Source organism: Mustela lutreola, chromosome 8 (assembly GCF_030435805.1).
Source record: "Mustela lutreola isolate mMusLut2 chromosome 8, mMusLut2.pri, whole genome shotgun sequence".
NCBI classification, from domain to species: Eukaryota; Metazoa; Chordata; class Mammalia; order Carnivora; family Mustelidae; genus Mustela; species Mustela lutreola.
In genome coordinates, this window is record NC_081297.1 from 109,819,349 (window position 1) to 109,838,602 (window position 19,254).

At 38.6% G+C, this 19,254-nt stretch overlaps 1 protein-coding gene across 2 annotated transcripts in view; it reads left to right on the plus strand.

Annotated features, from left to right (window-relative positions):
* ZDHHC17 (zinc finger DHHC-type palmitoyltransferase 17) overlaps window positions 1–19,254 on the plus strand; it is an 87,869-nt gene that overhangs the window by 13,558 nt on the left and 55,057 nt on the right. For both annotated transcript variants that reach the window (XM_059186392.1, XM_059186393.1), the window contains exon 2: window positions 13,084–13,187. In XM_059186392.1, the coding sequence (XP_059042375.1) occupies window positions 13,084–13,187 (104 nt within the window). The remainder of the gene's footprint in view (window positions 1–13,083; window positions 13,188–19,254) is intronic.

The following is a 19,254-nucleotide window of genomic DNA, read 5'->3' on the forward strand; positions in this document are numbered from 1 at the left end:
AGCATGTGGTCCTTATCCATCAGCATTGATCTAGTTGATTTCTCCTGGATAACTTTTCTTTGCTTCAGGGAAATGGCAGATTAAAACAAGGTGTAATTTTGTATCCATAATATTTCCTCAAAATTAAGTCTGGTAAATCTAACTGTAGCGAAAGGAAAACACACATGTTGCTAGTGAGAGTTTAAATTGGTACTACCACCTTAGAAAGCAATCTAATGATAGGAAAGTTGAAGATACTAAAATTTCTTTATCCAGAAGTTCTGTTACTAGGTGCTTACTCTAGAGAAACTTTTACAGGTGAGATCTGTTTAAGATTGTTTGTTGTAGAATGATTTATAGTAGCAAAAAGTCTCAGTAGGAAAAACGGAGTACCATCTAGCAGTTGCATTGAACTACATGTATCAGCACAGAAAAATCTCAGAAACATAATGTTGACTGAAAAGTACTAGGTATAAAAGAATAAATAATTTATGATATATTTGTGTATAATAAGATATTAAGTGGGGCTTTTTGTGTCATCTAAGCATTTTTCCTGGAGCTCAAAGCTGAGTACTGTAGCTGAGAACGGATCCCTACAGGATAAACAGAGATGCTGAACTTGCTGGGAGGTCGCCATCATTTGTCCTGGAGCTCTGTTACCTCCAGCTTATACAAAATAGAGACTTAAATGAGAGGAAGAGCTCTTTGAAGGGTTATTAATCCAAAAGGGAGTGCTATAGTGTTTATATGGTCCTCTGTGGGGGTTGCAGACAATGTCTCTGAAAGATTGGGGGGCTTTTCAGGAGCTAAAATGTGTCTATGGCTGGATGCCTGCTGGGATGCTGTCTTAATGGAGTGTTAGAGAATTCATGGAAAAATGTGATTTGAGTATTGAAGGCCCGGAGACTGGGAACTGCTGCTGCTTTCCTGGGGAAGCATAAAGGTAAGGAATATATAAAATAGTCATGTAGTGGAAGAGCCGGAAGAGAGGGCTTCCTCTGTGTGTGTAGTGATCTTTTTATTTTTAAAAAAATTTTATTTTTTATAAACATATATTTTTATCCCCAGGGGTACAGGTCTGTGAATCGCCAGGTTTACACACTTCACAGCACTCACCATAGCACATACCCTCCCCAATGTCCATAACCCTACCCCCTTCTCCCAACCCCCCTCCCCCCAGCAACCCTCAGTTTGTTTTGTGAGATTAAGAGTCACTTATGGTTTGTCTCCCTCCCAATCCCATCTTGCTTCATTTATTCTTCTCCTACCCCCTTAACCCCCATGTTGCATCTCTACTTCCTCATATCAGGGAGATCATATGATAGTTGTCTTTCTCCGATTGACTTATTTCCCTAAGCATGATACCCTTTAGTTCCATCCACATTGTTGCAAATGGCAAGATTTCATTTCTTTTTTGGCTGCATAGTATTCCATTGTGTATATATACAACATCTTCTTTATCCATTCATCTGTTGATGGACATCATCAAAGCCATCTATGAAAAACCCACCGCAAATATCACTCTCAGTGGAAAAAAACTGAAAGCTTTTCCGCTAAGGTCAGGAACACGGCAGGGATGTCCATTATCACCACTGCTATTCAACATAGTACTAGAAGTCCTAGCCTCAGCAATCAGACAACAAAAGGAAATTAAAGGCATCCAAATCGGCAAAGTAATAGTCAAACTATCACTCTTTGCAGATGATATGATGCTATATGTGGAAACCCCAAAAGACTCCTCTCCAAAACTGCTAGAATTTGTTCAGGAATTCAGTAAAGTGTCAGGATATAAAATCAATGCACAGAAATCAGTTGCATTTCTCTACACCAACAAGACAGAAGAAAGAGAAATCAAAGAGTCAATCCCATTTACAATTGCACCCAAAACTATAAGATACCTAGGAATAAACCTAACCAAAGAGGCTAAGAATCTATACTCAGGAAAACTATAAAGCACTGATGAAAGAAATTGAGGAAGACACAAAGAAATGGAAAAATGTTCCATGCTCCTGGATTGGAAGAGTAAATATTGTGAAAATGTCTGTGCTACCTAAAGCAATCTACACATTTAATGCAATTCCTATCAAAGTACCATCCATCTTTTTCAAAGAAATGGAACAAATAATCCTAAAATTTATATGGAACCAGAAAAGATCTCGAACAGCCAAAGGAATATTGACAAAGAAAGCCAAAGTTGGTGGCATCACAATTCCGGACTTCAAACTCTATTGCAAAGCTGTCATCATCAAGACAGCATGGTACTGGCACAAAAACAGACACATAGATCAGTGGAACAGAATAGAGCGCCCAGAAATAGACCCTCAACTCTATGGTTAACTAGTCTTCGACAAGCATGTGTGTGTAGTGATCTTAAGAGTGTTTCCTTTGGACCAGGCAGACACGCCAGAGGCTTTAGGCTGTAACCTTTATGAAAGAAACTTGCCAAAAGATAGTTTCCTGCTTGGCATAAGGTTGTGGTAACCTATTAAAACTGTAATGGGAAACTAATACTCGATCATACGGTACTGTAATTATTTGTTTGCAGAGCATTGGGAACACAGAAAACTGGATTGTTAACTCTGCCTGAGGGAAACAAGGAAGGCTATGGTGACATTTGAGTTGTGAATTGAAGGATTTATAGAAGTTTGCTAGATCTGAGTTGAGGTATACCTTCTAAGTGGAATAGCTAACATGGGCTGAAGAACCCTGATATACATAATACACAAGACTTCTCGGGATGGCTGTTAGACATAAACATTTAGGATGCTTAGAAGGAAATGGTGGATATTAAAGCTGGAAAAAAGTAAGTGGGGCCAGTTCATGCAATTTTACAAGCTTACTGAGATGTTGCTGCTTTACCCTGTTTACATGATTACAAGAATTTTAAGCAGGGGAGTGATTGGAACAGCAAGGCAGGTAGACCATTTGAGATGATATTGTAGAGAAAAAACAAAGAAGTGATGGATTTGTTTTGAGAAAAGAAGTAGTATAAGACTTGGTAGCTAATTAATTGCAACTGAAATTTTGAGGGCTTGAAGAGATTTAGTGTGGACATTTTGCTAGTTGGAAATGCCTTTTAGTAAATTATACAGGAAGGTGGAAGAATATATTGTGGAGGTGGTGAGGAGGAGAAAGAAATCATTAGATGATGTTTTAAAATTGTATATCTAATCTGTAATTTCCTTGCTCCCTGATTATCTACTGCCTACTGAACTGGATGCCTAATAAGTGCCTTTGTTTATTCTCAGTTGAAGATCGGATTTGTGCATTTCTTCTTTTAGGATTTTCAGTGTTTCTTTGCCATCCTAGTTGCAATTTGGTAATTAAATTTAAAACTTACTGTACACGTGCACTTGACTCATATATTTAAAAAAAGACAAAACTTAGACTGCTTAAAAGGTACTTCCTCATATTTGCCACAGATGGGACATTTTGTGTCTGCCCTAGCTTTCTAGGGCCAAGTTGGAAATGTGGCCAGCACCTGAGCTTGGGCTGCTGGTTAAGAGTTGGCTGTGTGTGTGTGAAGGGCAGGAAGCAGAGAAGTGGAGAGAGACTTCCATAAGATTTTCAGGCCAGCTAGGAGATACAGTGAAAAAACACTAGTCAGAATCCTGTAGTTGCAGGATAAAATTGAGAGTTAATCTCAAATGAAATATGAAATTGGACATATTTTATAGTGAAAGGGTGTGGTGGTCTACTGGGTATTTATATTCAAGTACAATGTTATTCATTCTCTGGAATGTATTTGAATACTATTTAACTTTATATATGATGTTATATATATTTTATATATTATTTTAACTTTACATATAATGGAGAAACAGTGAAGGCATTGCCTTTTTAAAATGGAAAAAAAAAAAAAGTTAAGGAAATACGGATTTACTGTCTTCATTTTTTCTCCCAGTAATGCTTTTGACGTTTTTGCCAGTGCCATATGCTGCAGAAGTGAGAGACCACATTTACTTGCAGAAGTAAATGTTTGGAGTATTTGTTTGTATTCTTAGACTACTCATAGAAATCATCAAAAAACAAATTAATATTTTTAACCAGATACAGGATAAATTTGAACATTAGCAGGATACCTGTGTTGTAATTATTACATTAAAGGTCTTAAGATGTGGAGGTTATCCTAGATATTGAGCTCCAAAATAGAATGAAAATGCTTTATGTAGTATGGCCTTTGCATACTCTTTACCAGAATGATTCTCAGAGTTGTATTAGTCAGATTAAACTAGGTTTTACTGCAGTAGCCACGCTAAAGTCTTAGTGTCTTAACATGTTAGTATGCAGTACAAATGCAGTGTGGGTTGGATAGTGGCTGCTTTGGGACTTGGACTGATTATCTACTCTCTCGAATATTGCTATTTTCCAAGGGAGAGAGAAAGAGAATGAGGAATTACATACTGGCTCTTCAAACCTATTCTCTGAAAGCAACATGTCTCTTTTATTCATATTCTATTAGTTAAAAAAAGTCACTTGGACTCACTTACTTACAAGGGGCCATGGTGTACAATCCTATGTGCTATGTGCTTGGGAAGAGAACTGGAAATATTTAAGGGGTAGCACTAATGATTACAGTAGCATTTAAATGTAAATTCAAGACTAAAAAACCCAAGAAAAAGATTGTATGTGATTATAAAAAGTATAATTCTTGAAATATATTGAGAGGATAAGCAACAGCTCAAGAAGTAGAAGCTTTAGATCAGTATGAGAAAAGGTTAATATCTAATCTTCCCAATATGTGGAAAATCTGATTCAAATCTATTAAACAAATTTCAGGCCTCAAATAGAATAAAATGGCCAAAAGATAAGAACAGGCAATTCTCAAAAGATGACATAGAATAGGAAAATTTATGTGTTTGAGAGAGTGAAAGAGTAGGTGCATGAGTGGGGGAGGGGGTGCCTGGAGAAAGTTGGGGGTGGGGCAGAGGCAGAAGGACAGGCAGACTCCCTGCTGAGCAGGAAGCCTTACTTGAGGCTCAAGCCTAAGGCAGATGCTTAACCTACTGAGCCACCCAGGCACCCAATATTAAATAATACATCAAGTATTATTTACTGTATTTAAATTAGGGAAGAATTCAATAAAAATAAGAGTATTGCTAGTGAGTTTATGAAGAAATGGTTAATCATAAGATGCTGGTGGGATTGTAAGTATAATCCTTTTGTAAATATGTTAGGGTCTGTGATCAAAGGAACAAGACTGATACAAAGCGAAGGTCAAGCAAAACTTTATTTCGCGCCAAGCATCAAGAATCAAACTAACTGGTCAGGGCTATCTCTTATGAAAAGGCAACTACGATGATCCCGACAAGGTCACTCCCAAGAAGGCCGCTCCGGACGAGGCTGCTCTAGATGAGGCTGCTCCATAATCGGAGCCGCTCCCAAGGAGAGGCCATTCTGGACAAGACCACTTACCGGACGAGGCCGCTGCGGATGATGAAGAGGCAACGACGACAGCGACGATGACAAGGAGGACAACCCGGATGACACAGACTCTGCTCCCCACGATGCCACTCTGACAAGGCTGTCGTCCAGAGGAGGCCACCGCTGCGGACAAGGCCACTCGTGGTGTGGGGTGGCAAGGCGTTTTGCGGCGAGGCTGCTGGCGGCTAGGTGCCGTTGGCATCTCAGGGCCGCTGGCGTCTAGGGGTTGCAGGCGTCGGGACTGCTTACTGCTGGACTGCTGGTGTCTCGGAACACTAGTGGCAAGGGCTTGCTGGCAGTGCAACTGCAGGAGGCTGCAGCTCGGGGCTGCTGAAGGCAGGCCCCAGGTGGCTCAGGGCCCCCGAGACTGCAGGCCTCTTGAGGTCGCCGGAGGCTGGGCCACCAGAGGCGGGAAGGCAGGCAGCTTGAGGCTGTAGGCGGAGGCTCGGGGCCGCCGGAGGCTGGAGACTGCCGGTTGAGGGACCACTGGCGGGGGTTATAGCTCTTACAAGAGCTGTTACAGTTCCTCCACTCCACTGACTCTTCCGTTCCGTTCCCGTGGATTCTTCCTTTTGCTCCCGCCACAGCTCTCCTGCTACCCTGACAGCCTCGCACACCAACCTTTATGCGGTTGGTTGAGCCCCGCCCCTACACAGGTGGCCATTGGGATATCAATTCACCCTAGTGGATATACATGCGCCCCACTGATTGGATGTCTCCACCCAGCCTGCCCCGCCCCTACATCCAGGGTCCACAAGCAAGTTCCTCTGGGAGGGGCAGGCCCTTACAAAACAATTTACATATTGTATCAAGAACCATAAAAATATTCATCCTCTTTAAGAATTCCTCTTTAGAAAGTTTACTCCAGTTAAAAAGAAGAAATATTAAATGAGTTAAAGGTAGTATGTTTTTTAGTAGTGGGGAAAATCCATCCATTTGTTCTATAATTTTCTTTAAGGACACTAAATACTGTGCCAGGCTCTGTTTGTGCTAGGTACTGGGAGTACACAAATGATTTAAGGTAGGCTTTTTAACTTGTCATAGTTTATGTTCATTGGTGAGGAGAATGTTAGGCGAAGACAAAGAATGGAATGCCTAAGAAATAACATCTGAGTTTAGTTAGGAAATACAAGAATAACCTAAATTTTCAGTAATTGGGAAATGTTTCAGTATATCAATTTAATTAAATATTTTGCAGTGGTTCAAAGCATTACTTATAAAATAACTACCTATAATGGCACGAAGAAGTATAAAATGGAAGAATATAAAATATGAATACTATGATTACAGACTACGTGAAGATATGTGAATGAATAAAGATTGTTATAGCAGTGGGGTGCCTGAGTGGCTCAGTGGGTTAAGCCGCTACCTTCGGCTCAGGTCATGATCTCAGGGTCCTGGGATCAAGTCCCACATCGGGCTCTCTGCTCAGCGGGGAGCCTGCTTCCTCCTCTCTCTCTCTGTCTGCCTGCCTTTCTGCCTACTGTGATCTCTCTCTGTCAAATAAATAAATAAAAATCTTAAAAAAAAAAAAAAGATTGTTATAGCAGTGTTGAAAGAAATTTTAAAAATTAGGTTAAATTAGAAAACACTTATTCTAAAAACACGTAATTAGACTAATAATAATAATAAAAAAATCAGACAAATCCCCAAACTGCAAATCCTAGTAGAGGGTCATTCTGCAAATACCCGACTACCTCTCCTCAAAACTGTTAAGGTCATTAAAAACAAGGGGATGTCTGAGAAACTGTTACAGCCAAGAGAAACTTAGGGAACCATGACAACTTAAATGTAATGTGATGTCATAGATGGGATCCTGGAAGAGAGAAGGGATATTATAGGATGCCTGGGTGGCTCAGTCAGTTAAGCATCTGCCTTTACCTAGGTCATGATCTCAGGATCCTGGGATTGAGTCCCACATTGGGCTCCTTGCTCAGCGGGGAGTCTGCTTCTCCCTCTGCCTGCTGTTCCACCTGCTTGTACACTCTCTCCCTTTCTCTCTAGCAAATAAATAAATAAATAAAATCTTTAAAAAAAACAACAAAAAAAAGAGGGGCACCTGGGTGGCTCAGTGGGTTAGGTCTCTGCCTTTGGCTCAGGTCATATTCCCTGGGTCCTAGGATTGAGTCCCACATCGGGCTCTCTGCTCAGCAGGGGGCCTGCTTCCCTCTCTCTCTCTCTGCCTGCCTCTCTGCCTACTTGTGATCTCTCTCTGTCAAATAAAATCTTAAAAAAAAAAAAAAAGAAAAGAAAAGAAAAAAAAAGGATACTATATAAAAACTAAGGAGATCAGAGTATAGACTTCAGTTAATAATAATGGATCAAAATTGCAACAAATATGTGGTACTAATGTTGGATGTTAATGCTAGAGGAAACTCGGTATGCACAATATAAGAACTCTGCATTGTTTTTGTAAATCTTATACTACCCTAAATAAAAATCCTAAAAATAAGGATAGGAGAGGGAGAAAAATATACATATAGGCATTTGTAAATCAACTGCCTGTGGAAAGAAAGAAATATATGCCAAATTTATGTTTATTGTTACAAATATTTGTATATGTGTAGATTAATCCTAGAAGGAAATGAAGTGGAAACCAGTTTTTAAAGATGCTGGAAGGTGATGATGAACATTTTCTTAAATGAAAATTTGTTGGAAGGAAGCAAAATTAATTTGATAGTTTGGATTGAGGCAGTGGTGGTATTAGTACAGTTTGAGAACCTGTGAGTCAAGTTGGACTCTAGTAGAAGCTACAATCATGTAGTGTTAGGCAGGGATCCGGAAATGCAGCCAAATATGTAATATATGGGACCGGTTGCTTACTGAAAAAAAAAAAAAAAAAGATTCAAAATCTTTCTGTTTGATTATCAAACTATTTGTCTAATCTTCCTTTAACGTGAGAGCGCTGAAAAAAGGAAAGCATTCTGGCTTGAGTGTAGTGCCATCTGCTGGCAGTGTTAACTAAATACACTTTAAAAATCATTTCATAATCTTGTGATGGCTACTGCTTTTCCTTATTTATTGTTCCCTTGGTATTTGTTTTATACTTATGCTGTTTTTCTTTTTTTTTTTTTTTTTGTTATATATAATTGGTATTCCTTAAAAAAAATCCTTATGGTATACGTAGAATGTAGTTCATCACTACCTCAGGTTTTAAGAAGTTCCCAGATTTGGCTTGACAGTTTTAGCTGGGAACTAAAAATAAGTCAAGTATGCATAGATCTTTTTTCCTTTCTTTTCTTGTTCTTGTCAGTAACCCTTTATGGTGTTTTAATTTTATCTTATACATTTAATGGAATTAAATGTGAGTGACTCTAAATTATATAATTAAGTACATGTAGCTTCTTGATTCAGAGTCTGCCTTATAAGAGTGATACCTGACAGCAGACATTTACCCAGTGCAAATCATAAGCATATAGTTAATCCCTGCTGGCTTACTAATTCACTGTGTATGTGTTAAGTAACACGGGCCTTGTAGGTAACATGTTTGTACCCTAGAATGTTGTTAAATTGATCTATCTTTTTGGTGAGGGGGTTTGGGAATGCGTTTATTTAATTAACTTCAAATTATGGTGTCTTTTTCATCCCTTTTATGCCTGTGCGCTCTCCCTCTCTCTGGCAATTATATTTTGCCCCCTTTGAATTATCTTTATATTCTTTGCCCATTTTGTTGAATGTGATGTTATTCATGCTTTTCTCAGGTTTGTTTTGCTTACCTTAAGACTATTATTGCTGGTATTCTTATATTAAAGTCTATTATCTGGCTGGAAGTTACCTGATTATGAGGAGAGAGGTGGGAATGGGTAGGCTGGAGTCTGGTCCTGCCAGGGGATAGTCACATCTCCAGGAAGCCTGGGAAATTGACCTGCAATTTACCTTGTTCTAAAGTAATCATTGAAGAAAATCCTACAGCCTTTTGTACAAGTTACTTAGACTTGGTATATAGCCAGTTTCCAGAACAGTCAGGGGAGTCCACGAGGGGCAACACACTCTCTTCCCTAATGGAGAGAACCCTATCCTTCCCTCATATAGGCATCTGTATGTTCTTACAGGAATGTGGCTGACCTGGGAGGCCTCCATTCATGCTGCTCTGAATTTTATTTTGTGTGACCCTGTTTTTTTCAAACACATTTCAGTATCACCTGGCATTAAGGAAGCCGTATTTTGGCTGTATTTGTTAGCGTCTTTCCTTCAAGCATATCAGCCTTTATGATGGACATTGTTAATTTTTTTTTTAATCCCAAATGGCTAGCCAGTTGTCCATTTATACCATTTATTGAATAATACATCTTTCCTTCCTGATTCTAATTCTTATTCTTCAAGCTGTATTCCTTTGCCCTGTTTTTGCATGTGTTTCCTTCCTAATATATTGTGGTCAGTGGTGGGGCAAATCTCTTACCCTTTTTTTCTGAATATTTCTGAATTTACTCTTTTTGCACATTTATTCTTTCAGAAATACTCTACCATTGAATCAACTCTTAGAAAACCTTTTCTGCTGGAGCACTTATAAAACATCCGCATTAATAAACACAATAAACACTGGGCCATAGAGGATTCTTTGGACAATGCTCTTTGCTTCTTTTTTTAAAATAAAAATAAATGTGAACTAAAGATTTAAATAGATCTAACATTCTAAAAAAAAGTTAACTAGATTGCACATGGACACTTGGTAACTAGTTGATTGGTTGTATTCCACTGGGGCATGTGAAAAAACATGTATTATGGCATCTATCATCTTGATATACGTGTCAGCATTTGCCTGTACCTGCTGTATAAGTTTAAGTTCTGTCTTGTTGATTTCCCTTTGCAGCAGTGTGCAGCTGCTCAGCTTATCCCATCTCTTCTCATTTGTGTCTACTACTTTAGCATTACATTTTGTAGATGGATTCTCCTTCCTTCAATTCTCTTCAACAACTACCTGCACTGTAAAAACCTGTGGCTGTTGGGGTGCCTGTGTGGCTCAGTCCATTGAGTATCTGACTCTTGATCTCAGCTAAGGTCTTGATCTCAGGGTGGTAATCGAGTGCTGTGTTGGGCTCCATGCTGGGTGTGGAGCCTACTTTAAAAACAAAACAAGGGGTGCCTGGGTGGCTCAGTCAGTTAAGCACCTGTGTTCAGCTCAGGTCCTGATCTCTGAGATTGAGTCCTGCATGAGTCTTGCATCAGGCTTCCTGCTCAGTGGGGAGCCTGCTTCTCCCTCTTCTTTTGCCTGCCATTTCCCTTGCTTGTTTGTGCACTCTCTTGTCAAATGAATAAATAAAATCTTTTTTAAAAAATCTAGTTTCTTTTACCAAAAACTAAAAGTGAAAACCTTATAGATGGTTAAAACAGAGATTTAATTTAGAAATGTAACTGTAAGAAAATGATTTCTAGGGGCGCCTGGGTGGCTCAGCGGGTTAAAGCCTCTGCCTTCGGCTCAGGTCATGATCCCAGGGTCTTGGGATCGAGCCTGCATCCGCCTCTCTGCTCAGCAGGGAACTTGCTTCCCCCTCTCTCTCTGCCTGCCTCTCTGCCTACTTGTGATCTCTGTCTGTCAAATACATAAATAAAATCTTTGAAAAATGATTTCTAGAACATTTGTCAAGGCCATTGAGACAGAATGGTTTGTGGAGAAACTAAGAGTACAATTTAAACATTTTGTACAATGAGTGAGGTTTCTGGGGATAAAAATGGAATTAAAGTTACTGGAAACAGGATAGTAAGAGATTTATTTAAAAAGAGATTTATTTTTTATTTTATGAATATTTGTTTTTTTGTCTGTAAAAGCAAAATGTTTGTCCTTAGTAAATAAGAATAGCAGTTTGCCCTAACAGATTTTCAAATTGAAATAGTTTTTAAAGTTACTGCTTTTTAGATCTTATGTTGTCTTTGTTTAGGTTTTATTTATTGGAAGGCTCTTGCTTCTAGTATGTGACTTAGGTTTCTTACCTGTTTTGTCCTTCCACTCTGGACTATAAAGTCCTTGAAGGCAAACGACTGTATTTGGTGTATGTTTGCAGTGCTGCTCTGAGCCACAGTGGAGCCTGTTGCAAAAGGAAAAGTCAGCAATACTGATACTGTCTATATTTAAAAGGTTGATGTTTGGGATTTTTTTTTTTTTTTTTTTGCATTGGCTTTTTACTTTTTATTCTTTAAAAGATTTTATTTATTTATTTGAAAGAGCAAAAGGGAGGGGCAGAGGAAGAGGGAGAAGCAGACTTGCTGCCCAGCAGGGAACCATGAGGTGGGGCTGCATCCCAGGAACCAGGGATCACAACCAGAGCCCAAGGCAATAGCTTAACCACGTGAGCCACCCAGGCATCCCTTGGCTTTGATTTTTAAAACAGAATCCATTAAAATATATTTTTCAATAACTCCAGTATAGTGAACATACAGTGTTGTATTAGTTTCAGGTGTACAATATAGTGATTCAGCAATTCCATGTATTATTCAGTGCTCATCATGTTAAGTGTAACTTTAATCCTCTTGTCTATTTCACCTGTTCCCCCTCTGCCCTCTGGTAATTTTTTCTCTATAGTTAAGAGTCTTTTTTGGTTTGTCTCTTTTTCTTTGTTTTGTTTCTTAAATTGTACATATGAGTGAAATCATATGATATTTGTGTTTCTCAGTACTGGCTTATTTCTCTTAGCATTATACCCTTTATCCATGTTGCTGCTGATGGCAAGATTTCATTTTTTTTTATGGCTGATATACCACATCTTCTTTATCCATTTATCTGTTGATAGACACTTGGGCAGTTTTTATCTTGATTACTGAATTTTTTTGCAACCTCTTAAACTTTGTATTGGCCTTACCGTGTCCTGGCCTGAGGCTGCAGTACATCATATAATGCTTTATGTATAGCAGGCCAAGCACACTTGGTTTTCTGTTGTCATAGAAAAGAAAAATAATTGTATCTTAGTGCTGTGTTATATTGAGGGAGCTGACTATGCATAATAAATTTTGCATTTTAAATAGAAAATTACATACAGCATGTAAGCTTTGATTGGATGTAATATTCTGTAAAACTGTTTAAAATTAAGCATGTTAACCTTATTAGAACTGTTTAGGCGGATTCACATTTTATCAGAGCTGTCCTGTTGTTCCTTACTCACCTAATGGTAGATGCTTAACTAGCCTTCAGCATAAAAGGGTATGAGATAATATCTGAAAATAATAGAAGGCGAATCTCCACTGTTTTTTTTTTTTCTTTCTTTACCACTTTAGAGTTTATTTGGCATGTGATGATGGTTTTAGAGTGTTAGGTGTTAGAGTTTAGAGTGCTGTATGAATCACTGTGCTGAAACTGTAATGTAATATTGCCTGCCAACTGTATTCAAATAAATTTTAAAATAAAAAAATAGAGTGTTAAAGGTAGGGGTTATGCTGGAATAAAAAAATGGTCTGAGAGAATGAGAGTTGATTTGATGAAGTAAGAGTTCTATGGAGCTCAAGATAAACTTCAGTTTCAAATTTATCACTAATTTCTAGTCTCACAGCTTTTCTATTTTGAGAGTGTGCACAAGGGGTAAATCTATTGAACATGCTTTTTCTCTGAAGAGTACGGACTTCAGAACAAGGTAAAACTTAATTTCAATAATGATCATTCTTCAAACAATGCAAAAGTGGTAGTAAAATATTGAAATGTTCCCTGTACCTCTCTTCTGAACTTTTGCCTTTGTGTGATTTACTCTTTAACAGGAAATCAAACCCCAAGGCCATTATAACCATGGATATGGTGAACCTCTTGGACGGAAAGCGCATATTGATGATTACAGCACATGGGACATAGTCAAGGCTACACAGTAAGTTTTTGTTGTAGTTGTTTTCTTTGACATCTGTATTTCAAGTGAAATATGAGCACATGCATTTATTTCTCTTTATTGATAATTCTCTATCTGGTGAGACGTTGTTCTCATACTTGAGCTCTTTGTACAAATTTAACAAAGCTGATTAAAGTCTTTGTCTAGTCAGTCCAATGTCTGGGATTCCTCAGGGACTTTTTTTGATTAATTGCTCTCCCCTACCATGGTTATACTTTTTTGTTCCTTTGCATGGCTTGTCATTTTTTTGATGAAAACTGAACTATTTAAATTCTGGGAGGTGATAGTTTTTTCTTTCTTTCTTTCTTTTTTAAATTTTTTAAAAGATTTTATTTATTTGAGAGAGAGTGAGAGGCGGAGAGAGCGAGCACTGAGGGAGAATGAGTGGGGGAAGCAGACTCTTCACTGATCAGGGAGCCCAATGCAGAGCTTGATCCCAGGACTCTGAGGTCATAACCTGAGCCAAAGGCAGACGCTTAACTGACTGAGCCACCCAGACGCCCCTGAGGTGATAGTTTTTATGTCAGATTCTCCTAGGGCTTATTGTTGTTTGTACCGTTTCTAAACTAATTCTGTAAAGTCTGTATTTTTGTCATGTGTGGCCACTGAAGCCTTTGCTCAGTTAGTGGTCAGTAAATGATTGGACAGAAACTTCTTAAATCCCTAGAACCAGTTAAGTCTGATCTTTGTTGAGGAGCTCTGTGTGTGTGTGTGTGTGTGTGTGTGTTTGTGTGTGTGTGTGTGTATGGACACTCAGCACTCTGCCAGGCAGCATACTAGAGCCTTAGCGTTCGCTTTTTGATTGCCCAGAACCTCAAGGTCAATTAGATGTGAGAACTTAGGGCCTTCCTAGATCTTTCTTGAACATGTGCACACAACTTTAATACTTACATATGCCCTTCTAGATTCCCAGGGATATGTCTGAGCTTTTCTAAGCCCCTATGGGTATCTTATTCCTCAGCTTGTGCTTTTAAGCTTTTTGATTTGTGTATTGTTGGACCCAACTGTCATCCATCCTCTAAAGCAGCTGTGATGCTAAAACATTTGACAAACAGCCCCCAGGATGAAGCTTTTAAAAGAGTTTAAGGTTTAATAAATGAGCCTTTCTGGTGGACTCTTACCTATCTGGGAAGCACCAGGCAGGTCAGATAATGACTTCTCTTTTGGAATGAGGCTTTGAGAGAACTCCATCCCTGTTCTGCTCACTCTGGTTACTAGTTGTTAGTGTAACTGAACCACTGTGAGTACACTCCTTGGTGAGTCACAGATATACCAGGTGGAGTTGTCACACAGGTAAACATTATTTGCCTCAAGTGAGGAGATCACAGGGAATAACTTGCAAAGCTGTGATTCTCTGAGCAAGTGTGGTTGGGTTCCTTTTATTTAGGGTTATGATGAATATTTTATTTATTTATTTATTTAGTTTATTTATTTATTTATTTATTTATTCGTCAGAGAGAGAGAGAGAGAGCACAAGCAGGCAGAGCGGCAGGCAGAGGCAGAAGCGGGCTCCCCACTGAGCAAGGAGCCCGATGCAGACTCGATCCCAAAACCCTGGGATCATGACCCGAGCCGAAGGCAGCGGCTCAACCAACTGAGCCACCCAGGCATCCCTCTGATGAATATTTTAAAAAAGGATTCTTTTCATTGGATGTAGAGGTGGGCATAAAGTTACACACTTGTCTTAAGAAAAAGGAAACATGTCTTTTTGTTGTATGTTATGTAAATGAGGCTTGTGTTCTTCCTTGGACAGAGATTATAATATTATAATGAATAAAGGTAATTATCGATTATTCTAGAGGTTACTCCATAGTCCCATCTGTACAGGTGCAATTCAGGGGTTAGAATCGACCTGGGCTAGGTGGTCTGGACCAGTTGGAGGTCTTGTCAGAGCAGTTGCTATCACTGCCCTGAGTTTCTATATGCCTGAATTGAGATAGCTGGAAAGAGAACTTAAGGAGGAATGTGGGACCAGGGTCAGTGAGTTCAAGCTAGGTAGACAGTGAAAGGTCAGGTGTTAGGCTCTAGCTGATGACACTAGTACCAGGAATACATTTTTTTCAAGGCTGCTTGGGGAGCAGAAAGGCTGGTACTATGATCTGTTAAAGTACCACAGAGTTCTTTGTTCTTACTGAAATTCAGCTGTTTTTTTTGACTGAATGCTCCTTGGATTGCTGGCAGCCTTTTCTTAATTCCAAGAGTTCTCAAAAAGTTGATTTTGACACTTTCTGCCAGTTTCTTCATTACTTTTGTGGAAAGACAAACTTTTGCAGGTCCTTACTTCACTGGCACTCTTCCTTTCTTGAATGTTATGTATAGTCAAAAATCAGAGCACATTGTATGGCCTGGATTTAGCAAACAAATTACACTGCATTACATTCATCTGTCCTTTTGAGACTGCTCCTTTTGATACCTCCTTTCTCTCGTTTGTGATTAATCTGTCTCACCCAAATGCATCCTTTCCATCAACAGGTAGACTCCAGTATCTTTTGTCTTAGGAAAAAATAACCACTTTTATTTATATTTCTCATACTCTTCTATTTCTTGAAAAGTATCTATGCTGTCTTTAATTTCTACGTTTAAAAACACTTATTTGAATGTAACATTTCAATTCTACAGTAAAATACAAGAAGAATATAACTGTCAAATTAAGCAGATGCTACTAACATTTTGCTGTATTTGCTGCAGGTTGCTCAGTGTGGTCTCGTCCTTCCCCCCAAGGAAACCTCTCTTGAAACTGCTGTGAATCATTCTCATGAACATTCCTATACATTTATTTCTACAAACATCTACAAACAAAATATGCCATTGTAATATGTGCCTAAAATTTATATAAATTCTACTCCGTATATCGGTGTTGAGCTTTTTTTTTTTTTTTAAATAAAACTGTATAGCTTCGTGATTTATCAGTGTTGATAAATAAGGACCTAGTTTATTGTTCAACTGCTTTGTATTATTCTATCATGCCTTATTGAGTGAGGGACACTTAAAATTGTTTCTACAGTACTTTTTCATTACAAACATTGCATCAATGAGTATCCTTTTTCCTGTTTTCCTGTGTACATAAGCAAGAGTTCTTCTAAGGTAGACAACTCAGGTGGAATTTCTGGCCTTTTCAGTATATTCTTTCAACTTTACCAAATATTGCCAAATTGATTTTCAAAATGGCTGTACAGGAAGTGAGATCTTTGACTACTTATTGCTTAACTCCTAGTTTTGTCACACTAATAATTGTTTTCAGTTTAATGGTTGTGAAATGGTTTTCTGTTTTTATTGACCTTTCTCTGATTACAAATGGTGTTGAATATATTTCCCATGTTTATTGGTCATTTGGGTTTCTTCCTGAAAAAACATGTCTTCTTTCCTGAAAAATAAAAAGTCTTTTTGTATTTGATTGTTAAAGTTCTTTATGTATTTTGATGGAGTCCACAAGGAAATTAATGGGATCTGTGTCCCTTTAATGTTCTCCAGAATCCTGTCTTGCTGCTCTCCTAGCCCTTTCTCATCCCCACCCCCCCATCATGAGCTCACCATCTAGTACTCCTCTCCAGTGTGTCAAAACTCATATTTCTTTTCTGCAGTAATGTGGTGGAACTTTTCCTCTGGAAACCTGGACTTCTATAACCGTTCTCTCGTTTTTGAGCGGTTCTCTGAGACAGTGTTGTTCTGGGTTCCCAGACCACTATCAAGAAGAGCTGGAGCCAGTTCATGGGCCCCTGCAGGGTCCATGGCTGGGCTGAAGCTTGCATTGAAGTCTGTATGCCTGTTACCCTATAATATGGGTGGGTGAGACTTCTCAGCTCCCATAGACTGCAGTACTGGATCCCAAAACTCCCACAGAGGCTCTTTTGACCATTACTAGATGCCAAATTACTGTTGTTAGAAGGCGGACAAAACGATGGATGTCTTATTCTACCCTGATGGCTGATGTCACTCTGGTTCATTTCTAAATGCTCTTTTTTATTTGTTTCATCTTGTATAGTACCACATTGTTTTATTTTTATTTATTTATTTTTTGAAAGGTTTGTTTTATTTATTCGATAGAGGGAGACACAGTGACAGAGGGAACATAAACAGGAGGGAGTGGGAGAGGGAGAAGTAGGTTTTCCGCTGAGCAGGGAGCCAGATGCAGGGTTGGATCCCAGGACCCTGACGACTGAGCCACCCACACATCCCAGGACCACATTGTTTTAATCGTTTCTTAATCTTCACGGTTGTCTTAGCTATTTTTGGCCTTTTACTCTCACAAATGAATTTTAGGTTCTACTTGAGAATTTAATGAGATATTTATTTGTGGTTTTAATTAGAATTTCATTGAATTTGTAGATCAGTCTGGGGGAAGTTGGTATATATATATATTTATTGAGTTTTTTATGTCTTTTATAAATCTTATTTATAGTGAGAGTAATATAATTAAATATGCTTTTCATTATTATTTTAGCTGGTTTAACTTATCATATTATAATGATATAGAAATCTGATCCTAAATTTTTTTTTTCTTGGTTACTTTAATTTTTTTTTTTTTTTTCTTTTTTGGGCTGGAAAAAAGATAGCCTCACAAAAATACATAATTACCTAATGGAAGAATTACAGAATGTGATGCATTTACTAAATCACAGTAATTACTTTTCCAGTATTACTCACTAGACAAATATTTTACTGAATTTTACCTTGTAAATATCCATTTTTTAATGCCAATTCTTGAAAACTATTCAGGTTTTGGCATTTTTATAATAATGGGTTTGCAGGTGTTAACAGATTGTTTCACAATATTTTAGTGCAGTCACATGAGGTCTTTATAGGTGATAAATTTAGATCTTTCAGAAACTGTATTATATAGTGATGCAGACATTTCCCAACATACAGCTTTAAAAAATACTTTTTTTAAGATTTTATTTATTTATTTATTTATTGAGAGAGAGAGCCAGAGAGAGCATGAAGGGGAGAAGGTTAGAGGGAGAAGCAGACTTCTCATGGAGCTAGGAGCCTGATGTGGGACTCGATCCCAGGACTCCAGGATCATCACCTGAGCTGAAGGAAGTTGCTTAACCAACTGAGCCACCTAGGCGCCCCCAAAATATTCTCTTTATAGCAAGTCTTTTTCTGAAGTAAAAGTAGTTACTTTCTCACTCTGTTTAAAATACCCCTTTGCCTTGAAGGGGAACAGACTGTACCCATTTTATGACTGTATGATCGAGGAGCACCTGGGTGGCTCAGTCATTAAGCGCCTGCCTTCGGCTCAGGTCATGATCCCAAGGTCCTGGAACTGAGCCCCACATCGGGCTCCCTGTTCAGCAGGAAGCCTGCTTCTCCCTCTCCCACTCCCCCTGCTTGTGATCCCTTTCTTACTAGGTCTCTGTCAAATAATAAATAAAATCTTAAAAAAACAACTATAGTCACATACTATCGACTATGGTCAATAGTATACTGTTTCCATAATAAAGAGCTTAAAAACTTTATGTTGCCACACAGTGATCAAAAGCTGAAAGGGAAGAAAGGATCAGGCTCTCCATAAATGCCTTTCTTCTTCAACAAATAAAACTCTCCTCGTACACTGTCTCTTCTGCCTCATTGGCTTGAACTCACAAAACTCTTTACCTACCCACCCTGCCTCCCATCTCCACACATCCTTTTTCATTTGCCCTTGGAAATATAAATAGAGAATCCTGAGGCTTGGGAACACCCTTTTTTCTTTTTGTTTTTAAAATCATAAGCTCTTTGTTACTGTTTTTTTGTGATTTAATATTTTTTAACATAATTGTATTTTTTTTATTTTTTAAGATTTTATTTATTTATTTGACAGAGAGATAGAGAGGACACGTAGGCAGAGCAGTAGGCAGAGAGAGCGAGGGAGAAGCAGGCTCTCCGCTGAGCAGGAAGTCTGATGTGGGGCTGGATCCCAGGTCTCTGGGATCATGACCTGAGCTGAAGGCAGCCACTTAACTGACTGAGCCACCCAGGCGCCCCAGTTGTATTTATTTTTATAGGCAGCCTTAAGAGTATTTTGGAATAAGTGGTGGTATTAGTAAAAATAAGCAAATGCTAGATA